Source organism: Hemitrygon akajei, chromosome 16 (assembly GCF_048418815.1).
Source record: "Hemitrygon akajei chromosome 16, sHemAka1.3, whole genome shotgun sequence".
Lineage (NCBI taxonomy): Eukaryota > Metazoa > Chordata > Chondrichthyes > Myliobatiformes > Dasyatidae > Hemitrygon > Hemitrygon akajei.
This window is the reverse complement of record NC_133139.1, coordinates 30,658,356-30,672,414: the sequence shown is the minus strand read 5'-3', so window position 1 is coordinate 30,672,414 and position 14,059 is coordinate 30,658,356. Positions and strand designations below refer to the sequence as shown.

General features: G+C 40.7%; 2 protein-coding genes across 2 annotated transcripts in view; one reads left to right on the top strand and one right to left on the bottom strand.

Annotated features, from left to right (window-relative positions):
* Window positions 1-8,776, top strand: part of kank3 (KN motif and ankyrin repeat domains 3) — a 72,321-nt gene extending 63,545 nt beyond the window's left edge. Inside the window, exons 10-11 of the mRNA XM_073068604.1 lie at window positions 6,939-7,034; window positions 8,558-8,776. Of these exons, the coding sequence (XP_072924705.1) occupies window positions 6,939-7,034; window positions 8,558-8,569 (108 nt within the window). The 3' untranslated portion in view covers window positions 8,570-8,776. The remainder of the gene's footprint in view (window positions 1-6,938; window positions 7,035-8,557) is intronic.
* Window positions 8,777-9,460: 684 nt separating this feature from the next.
* Window positions 9,461-13,891, bottom strand: rps28 (ribosomal protein S28). Its single transcript, XM_073068607.1, has 4 exons — window positions 13,792-13,891; window positions 11,801-11,848; window positions 10,988-11,113; window positions 9,461-9,576 (listed from the first exon to the last, which is right to left on the bottom strand). The coding sequence occupies exons 1-3, from the start codon at window positions 13,828-13,830 to the stop codon at window positions 10,991-10,993; spliced, it is 210 nt and encodes a 69-aa protein (XP_072924708.1). The 5' UTR covers window positions 13,831-13,891; the 3' UTR covers window positions 9,461-9,576; window positions 10,988-10,990.
* Between the last annotated feature and the right edge of the window lie 168 nt (window positions 13,892-14,059).

Genomic DNA, 14,059 nt, shown 5'->3' with positions numbered 1-14,059 from the left:
AAGATGTTTATTCTCTGCTTTAGAAATCAGTTCACTTATCTTGTTGCAGATACTTTGTGTATTCAGATGAACAACCTTTGATGTTGGCCCTACCATTTTCCTTGGCTTTGACTTGTTCCGGGAATATTACTGATAGACTCTCTATTCCTCTTATTCAGTCTGCTCCTCACTACCCACCATGAAACACCACGCATTCACTTCATCCTTCTTCTCTGTCTCAAGGAGTTCTACTTGTCCAAACCCTCTTCAACTCACCCAGATTAGACAAAGAGTTTCCCACCAGTTCTCCATCGGCAGTCCCAGTACACCCCTGCAGCTTTCCTTGAAAGGCTGACCAACTGGCAGCTGGATTGGAATATTTTAAGTCGGAAGTATTCAGTAACTGGAGAAATTATAGATTGTTCTCCTCCAAGCAGAGACGTTTGAGAGATTTGATGAGACGATGATTATACATATTTTAATAGACAAAGAAATGAAAGATTGCTTCCAATGCTGAGTCAAGAACCAGAATATCAAGATAATAAATGAAAGGACGAATGGAGTTCAACCTAGATTCACTGAGGATCAGCATACTTGTCAGTGAATAGCTGAGCACAAGCAGTTCCCTTCAGAATTATCAGCAGTAGTCCTTCCTGTTTGGTCCGTAATCCTCTGACATGGTGTTTGCATTAGTTTATAGATTTCCCATTTCTAATTTCTATTAGACAATAGACAATAGATGCAGAAGTAGACCATTCGACCCTTCGAGCCTGCACCGCCATTTTGAGATCATGGCTGATCATCTACTATCAATACCCGGTTCCTGCCTTGTCCCCATATCCCTTGATTCCCCTATCCATAAGATACCTATCTACCTCCTTCTTGAAAGCATCCAGAGAATTGGCCTCCACTACCTTCTGAGGCAGTGCATTCCAGACCCCACAACTCTCTGGGAGAAGAAGTTTTTCCTTAACTCTGTACTAAATGACCTACCCCTTATTCTCAAACCATGCCCTCTGGTACTGGACTCTCCTAGCATCTGGAACATATTTCCTGCCTCTATCTTGTCCAATCCCTTAATAATCTTATATGTTTCAATCAGATCCCCTCTCAATCTCCTTAATTCCAGCGTGTACAAGCCCAGTCTCTCTAACCTCTCTGCGTAAGACAGTCCAGACATCCTAGGAATTAACCTCGTGAATCTACACTGCACTTCCTCTGCAGCCAGGATGTCCTTCCTTAACCCTGGAGACCAAAACTGTATACAATACTCCAGGTGTGGTCTCACCAGGGCTCTGTACAAATGCAAGAGGATTTCCTTGCTCTTGTACTCAATTCCCTTTGTAATAAAGGCCAACATTCCATTAGCCTTCTTCACTGCCTGCTGCACTTGCTCATTCACCTTCAGTGACTGATGAACAAGGACTCCTAGATCTCTTTGTATTTCTCCCTTACCTAACTCTACACCGTTCAGATAATAATCTGCCTTCCTGTTCTTACTCCCAAAGTGGATAACCTCACACTTATTCACATTAAACGTCATCTGCCAAGTATCTGCCCACTCACCCAGCCTATCCAAGTCACCCTGAATTCTCCTAACATCCTCATCACATGTCACACTGCCACCCAGCTTAGTATCATCAGCAAATTTGCTGATTGTAACCTATCTGGTGCAAGCATGTGCATTCAAAACATAATTTCACAACAGCTTCCAAAACAGACACACTACTTCAGGCCACAGACAAGAGATAATCTGCAGATGCCGAGCAACACACACAAGCTGTTGGAAGAACTCAGCAGGCCGGGCAGCATCTATGGAAAAGAGTACAGTTGACGTTTTGGGCCGAAACCCGTAGGTAGGACTGGAGGAAAAAAAGCTGAGGAGTAGATTTAAATGGTGGAGGTGGTGGGGGGGGGGGGGGGAGAGAAACACCAGGTGACAGGTGAAACCTGGAGGGGGAGGGATGAAGTAAAGAGCTGGGAAGTTGGTTGGTGAAAGAGACAGAAGGCCATGGAAGAAAAAGGGGGAATGAGCACCAGAGGGAGGTGATGGGTGGGCAAGGAGAGTAGCGGGTCTGGGTAAGCACGTGGTCAAAGAGTTGCGATCAGCAGGGATCACTGTGGGGGGGGGGGGTTTCTCTGATCTCCCGTCGAAGGGTAGGCATCCCCAGAACAGTAATCAAATCACAAACAAGAGAAAAATCTGCAGATGCTGGAAATCCGAGCAACACACACAAAATGTGTTGCACTTCTTCAGGCTGTTGGCTGAGTGATGGTTAATGCTGGATCAGTGTGGCCACCATCAGGCTCTTGGTAGTTCTGCAGCTGCTGTGGAAAATATCTTCATTTCACAATAGGCCATCTGTAGGTTACTAGCAAGTGGTTGAACAGACTGACATTGTTTCCATATAATTCTACTCAGAAGATCTGACATGTATTTAAATTATATTAACAATAGTTAGTGAAATCTGATTATCATTATCAAAAACACAAGAGATTCTGCGGATGACGGAATTATCAGTTTCACGGCTTGTTTTACCCATCTCTTCATAAGCAGATTGTGGGAAAAGTATTTCCTGAATGAGGAACTGTTGGACGGATCCCTACAGGTTAAGGTGATTACATTGATCACGGGTGTACTGATTTGCAGAAGCTAGTCAGAGGCTTGTCCGTAGGATGATAATATTCAGCTGATTCACAAGTGGATGTGGCTTATTAGTGGTAGAGATTTTATTTTTAATTAGAACTCTTGCATATAGTATGAATATATTACAGTCCTGAAGGAACTCAAAGTTTACAGCATGAAAATCAGCAATACACTCTACTGGGTCTGTGTGACTTGGATGGGGATTTGCTTTGGTCTGTTCTACTGTATCTCTATTATCTTTCAATATTTAACCCATTTTCTTTTGGAAGCCATAAGACCATAAGATGTAGGAGCAGAATTAGGTCATTTGCCCCATTGAGTCTGCTCCGCCATTTCATTACGGCTGATCCAATTTCCCCCTCAGCCCCAGTCTCCTGCCTTCTGCCCATATCCCTTCATTCCCCGACCAATCAATAATCGCACTTCTGCTTTAAGTGTACGTGAAGAACTTGGCCTTCACAGCTGCTTGTGGCAATGATTTACTGCTTTATGGTGAAAGAAAATCCTCATCTCCGTTCTGAAAGGACAACTTTCTACTCTGAGGCTGTCTCCTCTGGTTTTAGACTCTCCCACCATAGAAAACATCCTCTCACATCCACTCTATCAGGGTCTTTCAACATTTGATAGGTTTCAATTAGGTCATCCCTCATTCTTCTGAATTCTAGCCACTGCATTATCCATGCAAGTAGCTTTTCTGTAATATTATGGGCTCTTAACTTCTCCCTAGTAATGACAACTTCACACACTTCTGACCCCTGACACTCTGGAACTTCCACCATACTGCTAGTGTCTTCAACAGTGAAGACTGATGCAAAATACTAATTCAGTTCATCCGCCTTTTCCTTCTCCCCCATTACAACCTCTCCAGCATAGATTTCTCAGTGGTCTAATATTCACTCTCACCTCTTTTACACTTTATGTATCTGAAGAAACTTTTGATATCCTCTTTAATTTTATTGGCTAGCTTACTTTCATATTCCATCTTTTCCTTCTTAATGACTTTAATTGTCTTCTGTTGGCTTTTAAAAGCTTCCCAGTCCTCTAACTTCCCACTAATTTTTGCTCTGTTGCATGCCCCCTCTTTTGCTTTTAAGTTGGCTTTAAATTCTCTTGTTAGCCATGGTTGGCATCTTGTCTTTAGAATACTTCCTCCACTTTGGGATGTATATGTCCTGTGCCTTCTGAATTGCTTCCAGAAATTCCAGCCACTGCTGTTCTGCTATCACCCCCGCCTGTGTTCTTTTCCAATCAATTTTGGCCAATTCCTCTCATGCTTCTGTAATTCCCGTTACTCTACTGTAATACTGATTATTGTGACATTAGCTTCTCTTTCTCAAATTTCAGGATGAATTCAATTATATTATGATTATTTTCCCCTCAGATTCTTTTACCTTACACTCTCTAATCATTTCCAGTTCATTGTACAACACCCAACCCAGATTAGCGGTTCCTCGAGTGGGTTTAACCATGAGCTGCTCTAAAAAGCCATCTTGTAGACATTCTAGAAATTTGCCCTCTTGGGATCCAGCACCAACCTGATTTTCCCAATCCTCATGTTGAAAACCCTAATAACAATTATATCATTGCCCTTTTGACATGGTTTTTCTGCCTCCCATTGTAATTTGTGGACCTCATGCTTACTAGTTTGTGGGGGTCTGTTTATAACTCCCATCAGGAGTTATACCCTTACAGTTCCTCAGCTCTACCCACAGTGATTCAAAATCTTCCGACTGTACGTCAACTCTTTCTAATGATTTGATTTCATTGTTTACCAACAGAGCCACACCATCCCCTCTGTCTACCTGCCTGTCCTTTCAATACAATGTGTATTCTTGGATATTAAGCTCCCAGATATAATCTTTTTTCAGCCATGAATTAGTGATGCACACATGATCATATATACTAATCTGTAAGCGCTGGAAGTGCTTCGGATTTTGGAATACTTGTATCTGTATAACGAGATACATTGGGGATGAGACCCAGCTCAAAACACAATATCCATTTACATTACATATAGAGCTTACGTACAGCTGGTGTGAAGCTCAGAGTGAACAGTCCGCAGTCAAAGTAGTGTGACATGATGGAGCTGGGTCCTGCATGGACCGTCGTAGTTGGAAGACTGCCCTTGACTGTGTCTACTACTGGGTTCCAAGCACTGCAACTGGTTTTATATACAACAACAATTTCAAACAGCCACCTGTTCCACAGCAACTATGGGGGGGGGGGGGGGGGGTGTAGTTTTATACATTTTTAATAACTTGCATGAAACAATGGGTACATTGAACCATAGGTAAGCTATCACTACCTTGGCCGCCCAGGTGTGCAGTCAGTGAGTGTTTGGCATCACCATCACTTTTGACTCTGAATTTATGTGGTACCAATAAGCAGCTTTTGTCTTGTTCATCACACTCAAGTACTAATGCAGCCATTCAACGTTAGACTTTCAACAGCAACAGTCTTGGCAAACTCAATGTATTTCTCCGCTTTGTGAACAGCTGACGCTTTATCACCACAAATCTTTAAAAATTAATTCTGTGCCTTTTCTTAAACTTCTGCAACCAGCCTGCTGAATATTTACTATTACTTTCAATTTTCAGTTTGTCACAATAAATCTTTGCATGTTTCATCATCGGCATATGTTCACTGACAAATCCATTCTTTCAATACATGACCTTCATTTTTTTTTTGCTTTATGCAGTGTTTTTCTATTTTCCATTAACCTGTTCTTGTGAGGTCACTTCTCAGAACTGTCTGATGCACAGAACCTTCCCAGAGCCTTGAGAAATTTTCTATTTTTGATGGCATATCAGTGCTCAAAAGTAACTTTGGATAAGGGGCGCTCGACCTCTATTAAAACTTTTTATTGGGTCTACCTCTCCCCCCACCCCCCACCACATAAATATGAGTCATCTTGACTTAACCGACAAATACCAGGGCCAAAACACTATTCAGTGCTCTTAATGAGATCTTCCTAATGTTTGGGACAAGTTTTCTTATTCCCTTGCTGCTGTTCTTCCATATCCTGTTTGCACATCTTCACTTTCAAAAAATTGATGTACTGTATTTAAAACATTTTTTGTAAGTACATATTTGCTGACAATCATAGCCGAATGAAAAATGGTTGGAAACGTACAGCTGTCCCACCAGCATCTCAAGAGGGAAATAGAGAATATGGTAATTTGGTTTATCAGTAGGCTGGGCAAGGAATGCTTAGTCCCACTGAGTGAAAAAGTTTAATAGCCTGGGAAATGGCATTTCAGAAGCATGTCTCGGATCTTGATGTTCACCATTTTCATTGTCATCTTTAAGTTACCTTTGGCTTCTGGAGAAGGAAATATTTTGCTTCCTACATTTGCAGGTGCTGACAGAGATATGAATGAGGAAAAGGAGTAACCCACTAGATCCCACCCCAGCCTACTCTACTTTTAATAAGACCATGGTTGATCCAATTGTAAACTTTGCTCTGCATACCCATCTACTCTGATCTTTTAACTCATGTTTTCAATCTATCTCAAAATCTTTGTGACTTCCAATTAACATTACATCTAGTTCCTGATTTTCTCCTCATTCTCCCCGTCAATACTCAACACTCAATCACACTCCAACCTCCAAGATAAGAGTTTAGCCTGTCCAATTTTTCCCCCAAGTCAACAAATCCACAACAGTGCAACGCACAAAATGCTGAGGGAGCTCAGCAGGCCAGGCAGCATCTACTGAAAGAGTGAACAGCTGACATTTGAGGCCGAGATCTTTCAGTAGTCTTCATTGCCATAGATGCTACCTAACCTGCTGAGTTCCTTCCAGCATGTGCATGTATTACTTTGGATTTCCAACATCTGCAAGTTTTCTTGCATTTGAAATCCAGACCAGCTAATAGTTCAGTACATCTCCTATGAACTTCAACACATCGAGGAAAAGTACTGATTGTAGTACTGTACTCCAAAGGTGGTCTCATCACTATCCTATATAATTGAAGCATAACTCCTCTACTTAAAACATTGAATTCCCTTCATAATAAAGGCCATTGTTGGTGTTCCTAATTACTCATTTCTTCATTACAATAATTTCCTAATTACCATTACTTACAGAACCTGCTTTTCCCAGAATCTGCGTCTTGTGCTTTCATTTCCCATGAACAATGGTAACATAAAAACACAAAATGCTGGCAGAACTCAGCAGGCCAGACAGCATCTATGGGAGGAGGTAGTCTGGCCTGCTGAGTTCTGCCAGCATTTTGTGTTTTTATTTATTTCCAGCATCTGCAGATTCACTCGTGTTAACAATGGTAACACAGGTGTTTTTGTCCTCACAGGATGGCAGTAATGCGTTGTCCATTGCTTTGGAAGCTAAAAACAAAGAAATTGCTGTCTTGCTCATTGCTCGCAGGGATTCAGAGTCTTCTTCACAGGTCAGTGATACTTTTAGAGCATATAGGGAGGGTTATTGTTCTTTTTTGCCTCCGAATGCCTAATCACAATATTTTACATTCCTTGCGCCAACAACCAATCTCCCCAAGTCACAGTACTGGACATAAGTGTGGTTATAACCAGATGAGGAAGTCTCACGGTCAGCTAAGTACACAGGTTTCCTAGTTTGCAGTCACAATCCTCTCGTGGGAAATGGAGCCTGCTCCCCAGCTCTAGTTATGGAATGTGGGTATCACTGGCAAGACCCCTTAGTTGACCGTTTTCCTGATGAAGCATTTGCTCAATGTAGTTAATCTATTTGCTGAGTCTCTATTTAGCAGATTCTTCCATGACAGACAATACTAAAAGCAAAATTTTGTGACTATCTACTGGTTTCCAAATCATTACAAGTGCTACCCTTGCTGAGACACCTATCTGTACGACAGTTAATGCTCCATAACAGAGCTGTAATTAGCATTTTCAGATGGGATATGTAAAAGAAACCATGGCACAATTTAGAAGAGGCGACTGCTCCACATCTTGACCAACATTTAAAAACATGTCTATTTAACTGTTGTTAAGGCAGGAAAATGGGCAAAGAGGTGGCAGAATAGTGTTGGGTAGAAGAAATAAAAGTGTAGACTTTTCTAAAAGGGGAGAAAATTCAAAAAATACAAGCTGCATAGAGACCTTGTGCAATATTTCCTAAAGGTTAATTAACAGGCTGAAACAGTGGTGAGGTAGGCAGATGCAATGTTAGCATTCATTTCAAGAGGATTAGAATATAGAAGGGTGTAATGCTGAGGCTGTATTAGGCACCAGTGAAAGCTCACGAGTACTGTGAGCAGTTTTGGGCCACTTGTGTAAGTAAGGATGTGCTGATGAAGATTCGGAGATGGTTCATGTCATTGATTCCAGGAATGAATGGGTTATAATTTAAATAGCATTTGATGACTCTGGGCCTATACTCACCGGAATTCAGAATGCGGGGGGGGGGGGGAGAAAATCACTGAAACCCATATAATGTTTTAAGGCCTAGTGGATGTGAAGAAGACATTTCCTTTGGTGGGTGAGTTTAGGATCAGAGGACACAGCCTCAAAATAGAGGGGTGTCCATTTAGAAGAGACAAGGAGGCATTTCTTTAGCCAGCAGGTGGTTAATCTGGAATTCATTGTCAGAGGCAGCTGTGGAGACCAGGTCATTGGGTGCATTTAAGGTGGAGACTGATAAGGCTCTTTATTAGTCAAGGCATGAAAGGTTATCAGAAGACAGGAGAATGGGGTTGAGGGAAATGGATCAAGCATGATGAAATGGTGGAGCAGAACCAATAGGCCAAATGGTTTGTGGAACTATGGACAGGGCAACTTTTCAAATACACTTCAGTGGTTGAGTGCTTTGGACATGAGTTTGTGCACAAATGCAGTTTCTTCCAGTGAATCCCACGTCAAATTTACATTGCTGTTTAATCTAACATTACCAAATTTAGGTTTCTGAAGTCATTTTAATCCATTTTCTTTGTTTCAGGTCACTTCATAGACCGTTCCAGTGACACAGCAGCCTACAAAGATGGCAGCTACTATCATCATTCTCGTCCAATAGTACTTGCCAATGCAATTCTTTTCTAAAAAGGGATGTTTCTCTTTAACATGTTGATTAAAGCAACATTTATCTCTATATCAGCATCTATGAACTGCCTTTTATTGTATGTGAAATATTTTACATTAAAAATTGAAACTGTTTTGACTTCTGCATAATTTGAATTCCTTAATGTTAAACCCATGTTGGAAACCTACAATTGTGCTAGATGTAAAACAAAATGCTGGAAACATTTGGGTCAGGCATCATTTCAAAAAGTTAATTTCTCCTTCAGAGTAAAATAATTTGCAGAAGGAACTTAGGTCAGGCAGCATCCGCAGAGGCAAAGTCAACATTTTAGGTTGAGACCTTGCATCAGTCCCAATTTCCTGACTTCATTTAATTTCTGTATGTGACTGTCCTAATGTTCTGAATACATCCCGCAGTGCTATCTTTGGAGGTCATTGTTTTGGTTTTTAAATACCAGAAGTAAATTATACATTTAAATGCACTGCAGTGCATCCAAAATGATAACCAGGCATTAAAATGCTTTAAAATTGCCGTGACTTCACTTAATATGACAAATATTGCTCAGTACTGAAAGTTTTCAATACCCTTTGCCCAAGTTGTGCAGGGCATACAAGTCAGCAGAGCAGAATCCCAGCCAAGTAACCAGGCTAACTGTACAATTCCATTGGTCATATTTTCCATGGTGCTCGACTGAGAGCCCCATGAGAGTCCATGATCCATAAAGTTCACATTTGATCCGTCACAATGCCTAAGGCAGGTAAATCGTACCACAAACACCACTCCAAATTTCAAGTTCAGTAGTAAAAATGAAATCAAACCAAATTGCATATTAAAAGATTAACCAATAATAGAATTTATTATTCCATTTAGTCCAAAACTGTTTTCAAGTGTCCGTAGCAGTTTTTTAGATGAGGAGCTTCTGTTGGCAGATGGTATACCTATTGAAATGAAAACAAAACATTTTAGTAAAACAGCAGAGCAGTTGATGAAAGCCAGGATTAAAAATAACAGGTGTGATTTCTAATACAAAGGAAATGTCAATAACAAAACTGGCATTTCAGGTACTGATTAGACCAAACTGTGCTGAAGGCTGCTGTTCCTCAACCAAATGACCGTGTGGCCTTTGTGGCACATCAAGATCAAATAAATCTGAAGGTCTTTAGGAGGGAAAAGGGAAATGAAGTGCTTCTCAAAACTATACTTGTGGGAGAGCTCAAAAATACTAGTTTGAGGACACAAGAAACAATATTCAGGCATAGAAATTTAGATCCACTCAAGTTATTACAGTGGCCAGTTTAGAGGGATCTACCTGGAGTTTCATGGTGTTCCACAGGGATCCATACTGGAGCCCCAGCTGTTTACGGAAAATGAGTTAGATGAAAATGTGGATGAATAGGTTAGTAATTTCTCAGACAACAGATTGGCGGCATTGTAGATACTGTAGATGACTGACAACTTGGATATACATATGGGCAGAGAAATGACAGATGGAATTTAATACAGCCAAGTGTAAGGTGTTGCACTTTGGGAGATAAAATGTAAAACAGTAGTTAGTGCAGATTCCACAACAATATTGATATACAGAGGCAACTTTGGGTCTAAGTCAATGACTCTGAAATTTGAGTGCAAAGGTTGATCAGGTAGTAAGGTGGTGTATGGCATACTTGCCTTTATTATTCAATGCAATGAGTTCACTCAAGTCTGGAAGTTAAGTTGCATCTTCCAGAAATTACTCCAGCATTTTGTGTGTTGCATAGTAAGGTTGTGGAAACTTTAGAGTGTACAAGTTTACCAGAATGCTACTGGATTAGAGGGGATGTGTTATAAGGAGAGGCTGGACAAGCTAGGGTCATTTTTTCCCCCTGGAGTAGTAGAAGCAGAAGGGAGACCTGACAGAAGCTCATGATTATGACAGGCACCTGTCTTCACCACCCCCCAGTCAAAATGCTCAATACTAGAGGGTGTATATTTAAGGTACAGGGAGCAAGTTAAGAGAAAGCAGGGTCACAGTGGTGACAAATACAATATAGGCATTTAAAAAGCTCTTGGATAAGCAAATGCACATGCAAAGAAAGCATTAGGGATTAGTTTAGTTAAGCATTTGATTACTGGTTGTCAATTAAAACTGCCAAATCTCCAGAGACCATCACAAAAAGACATCATTCTGTCCTACATATTGCATCAATACTCTGGCAGTAACATGCACGGTTGTAAAATAATAACCATAAATTTCTCTACAACATCCATTCTAAAAGAAGCAACTTGTCTCAATGCTATGGACACTTCACATATACAATTTTTATCTTCATTTTGCTCTTGAAGTTAATGTAAACAATTACATTAAAATACCTGTTATCGTAATCTTCTTGCTTCACGCTCAGACTCCAAAAGCGTGAGCACATCTCCCTCACGAACTGGCCCTTTCACATTCCGAATGATGGATCTGTTGCTGTCATCCATAAATTCCACACGAACCTACAGAACGAACAATTTTGATTGTAACTTAAAAAGCCTTCTGAAATTAACTCAGATGGTTTACATCTAAAACCCAAATATAGAAAGTATCTTCAAGGGGACAGCACAAAGTCAAGAGACGAACACATTAACACCAACACCTTTTAAGAGACAGCAACTCTGTTCTTTGAAAAGGCCACACTAGTTTTAAAATCAGCTGTATATACTGAGGAAGCAGCAAGAACATTTTTTTAAATTCCTGCTAACTTCAAGAATATATTAACTGCAAAGACAAGAAAACAGCGGCAAATAGAATCAGTTCAGATATGCCAAAAATAACTGGTATATTGTAATGATAGAACAAGCAATTTCCAAATTCCAACAAAACAAACCAAAAGTCTGCATGCAAAGTTTACATATAGAGGATCAATTTTCACAGCACACAAGTCAAATTCTTCAAGTCATTACTATTTAAAGTAACACACACAAAATGCTGGTGGAACACAGCAGTTCTGACAAAGGGTCTCGGCCCAAAACGTCGACAGTGCTTCTTCCTATAGATGCTGCCTGGCCTGCTGTGTTCCACCAGCATTTTGTGTGTGTTGTTTGAATTTCCAGCATCTGCAGATTTCCTTGTGTTTGCTCTGCACTTCCTACTCCAGTTTTAATAATTCAATAATTGCTTGTCAATCATAAAACAATTCATACCTGTGTACACTGTCCCTGGGAACCAGTTCTTCCAAGAACTTTGGTAACCTAAGGATAAAAATACAAATTAATGAAGTTTGCAGCCAATTGTGCAAATTTGGTAAAATGGACAATCAATTTTATTGACGGGACAGCACTTTTGATTGTACAGCATACCAGTAAGCAATGCGATGCTCTCAAATTGAGATTTCACATTTTAATTCTGAACTCCAATGCTCCATTCGTTCAATGCTAAAAGCAGAGGGCTTGGAAGTTTTCATTCTCCACAGCATCTGTCTTTCCTCATCATGCTTAATAATGACAACTATACTCAATGTCATCATCCAACTGGATGGGACCTCATCCATCTTTTGCCATTCTCAGTAACAGGATTTTCTTCATGCACTTGGACAAGCACATAATGAAACATCAAATATCCATTCTTAGACTCATTCTATCTCAATGATGGCATTGAGCACTAGCTCAAATGTCAAAAGCACAAATTGTCAGTTTCCATTTGTACTGAATGAGCAGGAACTTCTCACAACCAAATATTGTTAAGGCCTCCAGTACAAATGTAATGTCACTGGTAAATGATCCAAACAGCTTGCCACCTTGAGCTCACACCTGACTTAACAATCATCTTCAGATCAATGATCACTGTCACCACCAAACCTAGACACTGACACTCCCACCTCAGCTCATCTGTACTAAAACAAATTATCAAAAAGCATTTGCAATCAGTCTCCTTCATACTCCTTCCATAAAAAATTCCTATCTAAAATGTCTGATTTACTCCGCATCCTGTTTTGCTGTTTGTTGTCCTACATTGCCACGCCCATTATGCAATGGTGCAGCCATAACATACATCGTGTCAATTTTCAAATTACTCCAGTCTCATTTTCCTACCCTAAGAACACCGAACAGAGTATTTCACCTACAATGTTGTGCCAATCTATACTAAATGTCTCCCTCCTGTTTATCTTTCATACACCTACTCTTTCCATATTCATGTGCCATCCCCCTTAAACTTCAAAATTGTTTGATTCTACTACTGTCTGAGCTGGCCATTCCAGGAACCTACCAATCCATAACTTGTCCTACATCAACTTTAAATTTCCCCCTTTTAAACCTTAAGACAACATGTCCTCATGTTTGACATTTCTACCCTGGGGAGCAGATCAATTCACACCTCTGGTGATCTTAAAAACATTGTATAAGGTCTCCTCAGCCTCCAATGACAGAACATTTGTCCAACCTTTCCTTATAACTCACACGCTCTATACCAGGAATCATCCTCTCATGACCATTGGCTGTCTGATTTTCATATCATGCTAATTTAATTATTACACCATAGGGCTAAATGCTGAAATTTCCTTCCCTGCCCCTTCTATTCCTCATTCACAAAATTCCTTGAAATATATATATGTCTAAAACATTTGTCATCTAAACCAAGATGGCATCAACTTTTCTAAGGTAACTTCCCAGCATTACACCTAAGACATGTCTCTGAAATAGATAGCTAGACGATGTCAATTTCAAAACATTGGAAATACTCATTACGATTATCCACAATAATTTGCTCATGTCTTTTAATATTACAAATGTAGTATATAAATGCTGTCAGCTTAAAAATTACATACTGCGTGCATTATGCTTCATGATGTCTTAATTCTTACCCACGCATCAAGTTGAGCACTTAAGTTAATTCAACTCCCCCAAACGAGGGCAAGACACTCAGACTACCTCCTCTAAGTTATTCAAGTAGAGAGGGGCACATTCAAACTACCCTCCCTCCCCAAATATCAAGAAACCGTCTGAAACCAGATATCCTCCTCACTGACGGAAGAACTAGGCCTTCTTTCCCCCACCCCTCTCGGAGCCGGGGAGCGCGGCGGGATGTCTTCCCCTCATCCCAGGCACCCACTCCGCAGCCCTAGCCACGCACGATGTGCAGACGGCGGGTTCAGCCTCCGCGGCTGTCGGCGCAGCGGCCCGGAGGTCGGACATACCCGGGCTAATTTGACGGCCTGTGTCCGCGGACCCTCCATCACGGCGGCAGATCAGCGAAAAGGAACACGTGGGGCGCCCGACCGCTATTTATAGTCCGACCGAATTCCCCCGACTAAATCCGTCAAAACAGTTCCATAATTCACATATTTAATATGTGTTTCACTCGACTGGATCGGTAATTCAATTTTATTTACGATAAAAGAAAACATTAATCAAGGAGACACATCCCAGAATTCCCTATTCATCGATCTACAGGAGCTCACTTAT

Coding starts and splice junctions, on each gene's coding strand:
- rps28 (XM_073068607.1), bottom strand. CDS start 13,830: ATGGAGGGTCCGCGGACACAGGCCGTCAAATTAGCCCGG. Junction 11,849..13,791: donor AGGCCGTCAAATTAGCCCGG/GTATGTCCGACC, acceptor TTTTATCCTTAG/GTTACCAAAGTTCTTGGAAG. Junction 11,114..11,800: donor CCCAGGGACAGTGTACACAG/GTATGAATTGTT, acceptor TTCGTTCTGTAG/GTTCGTGTGGAATTTATGGA.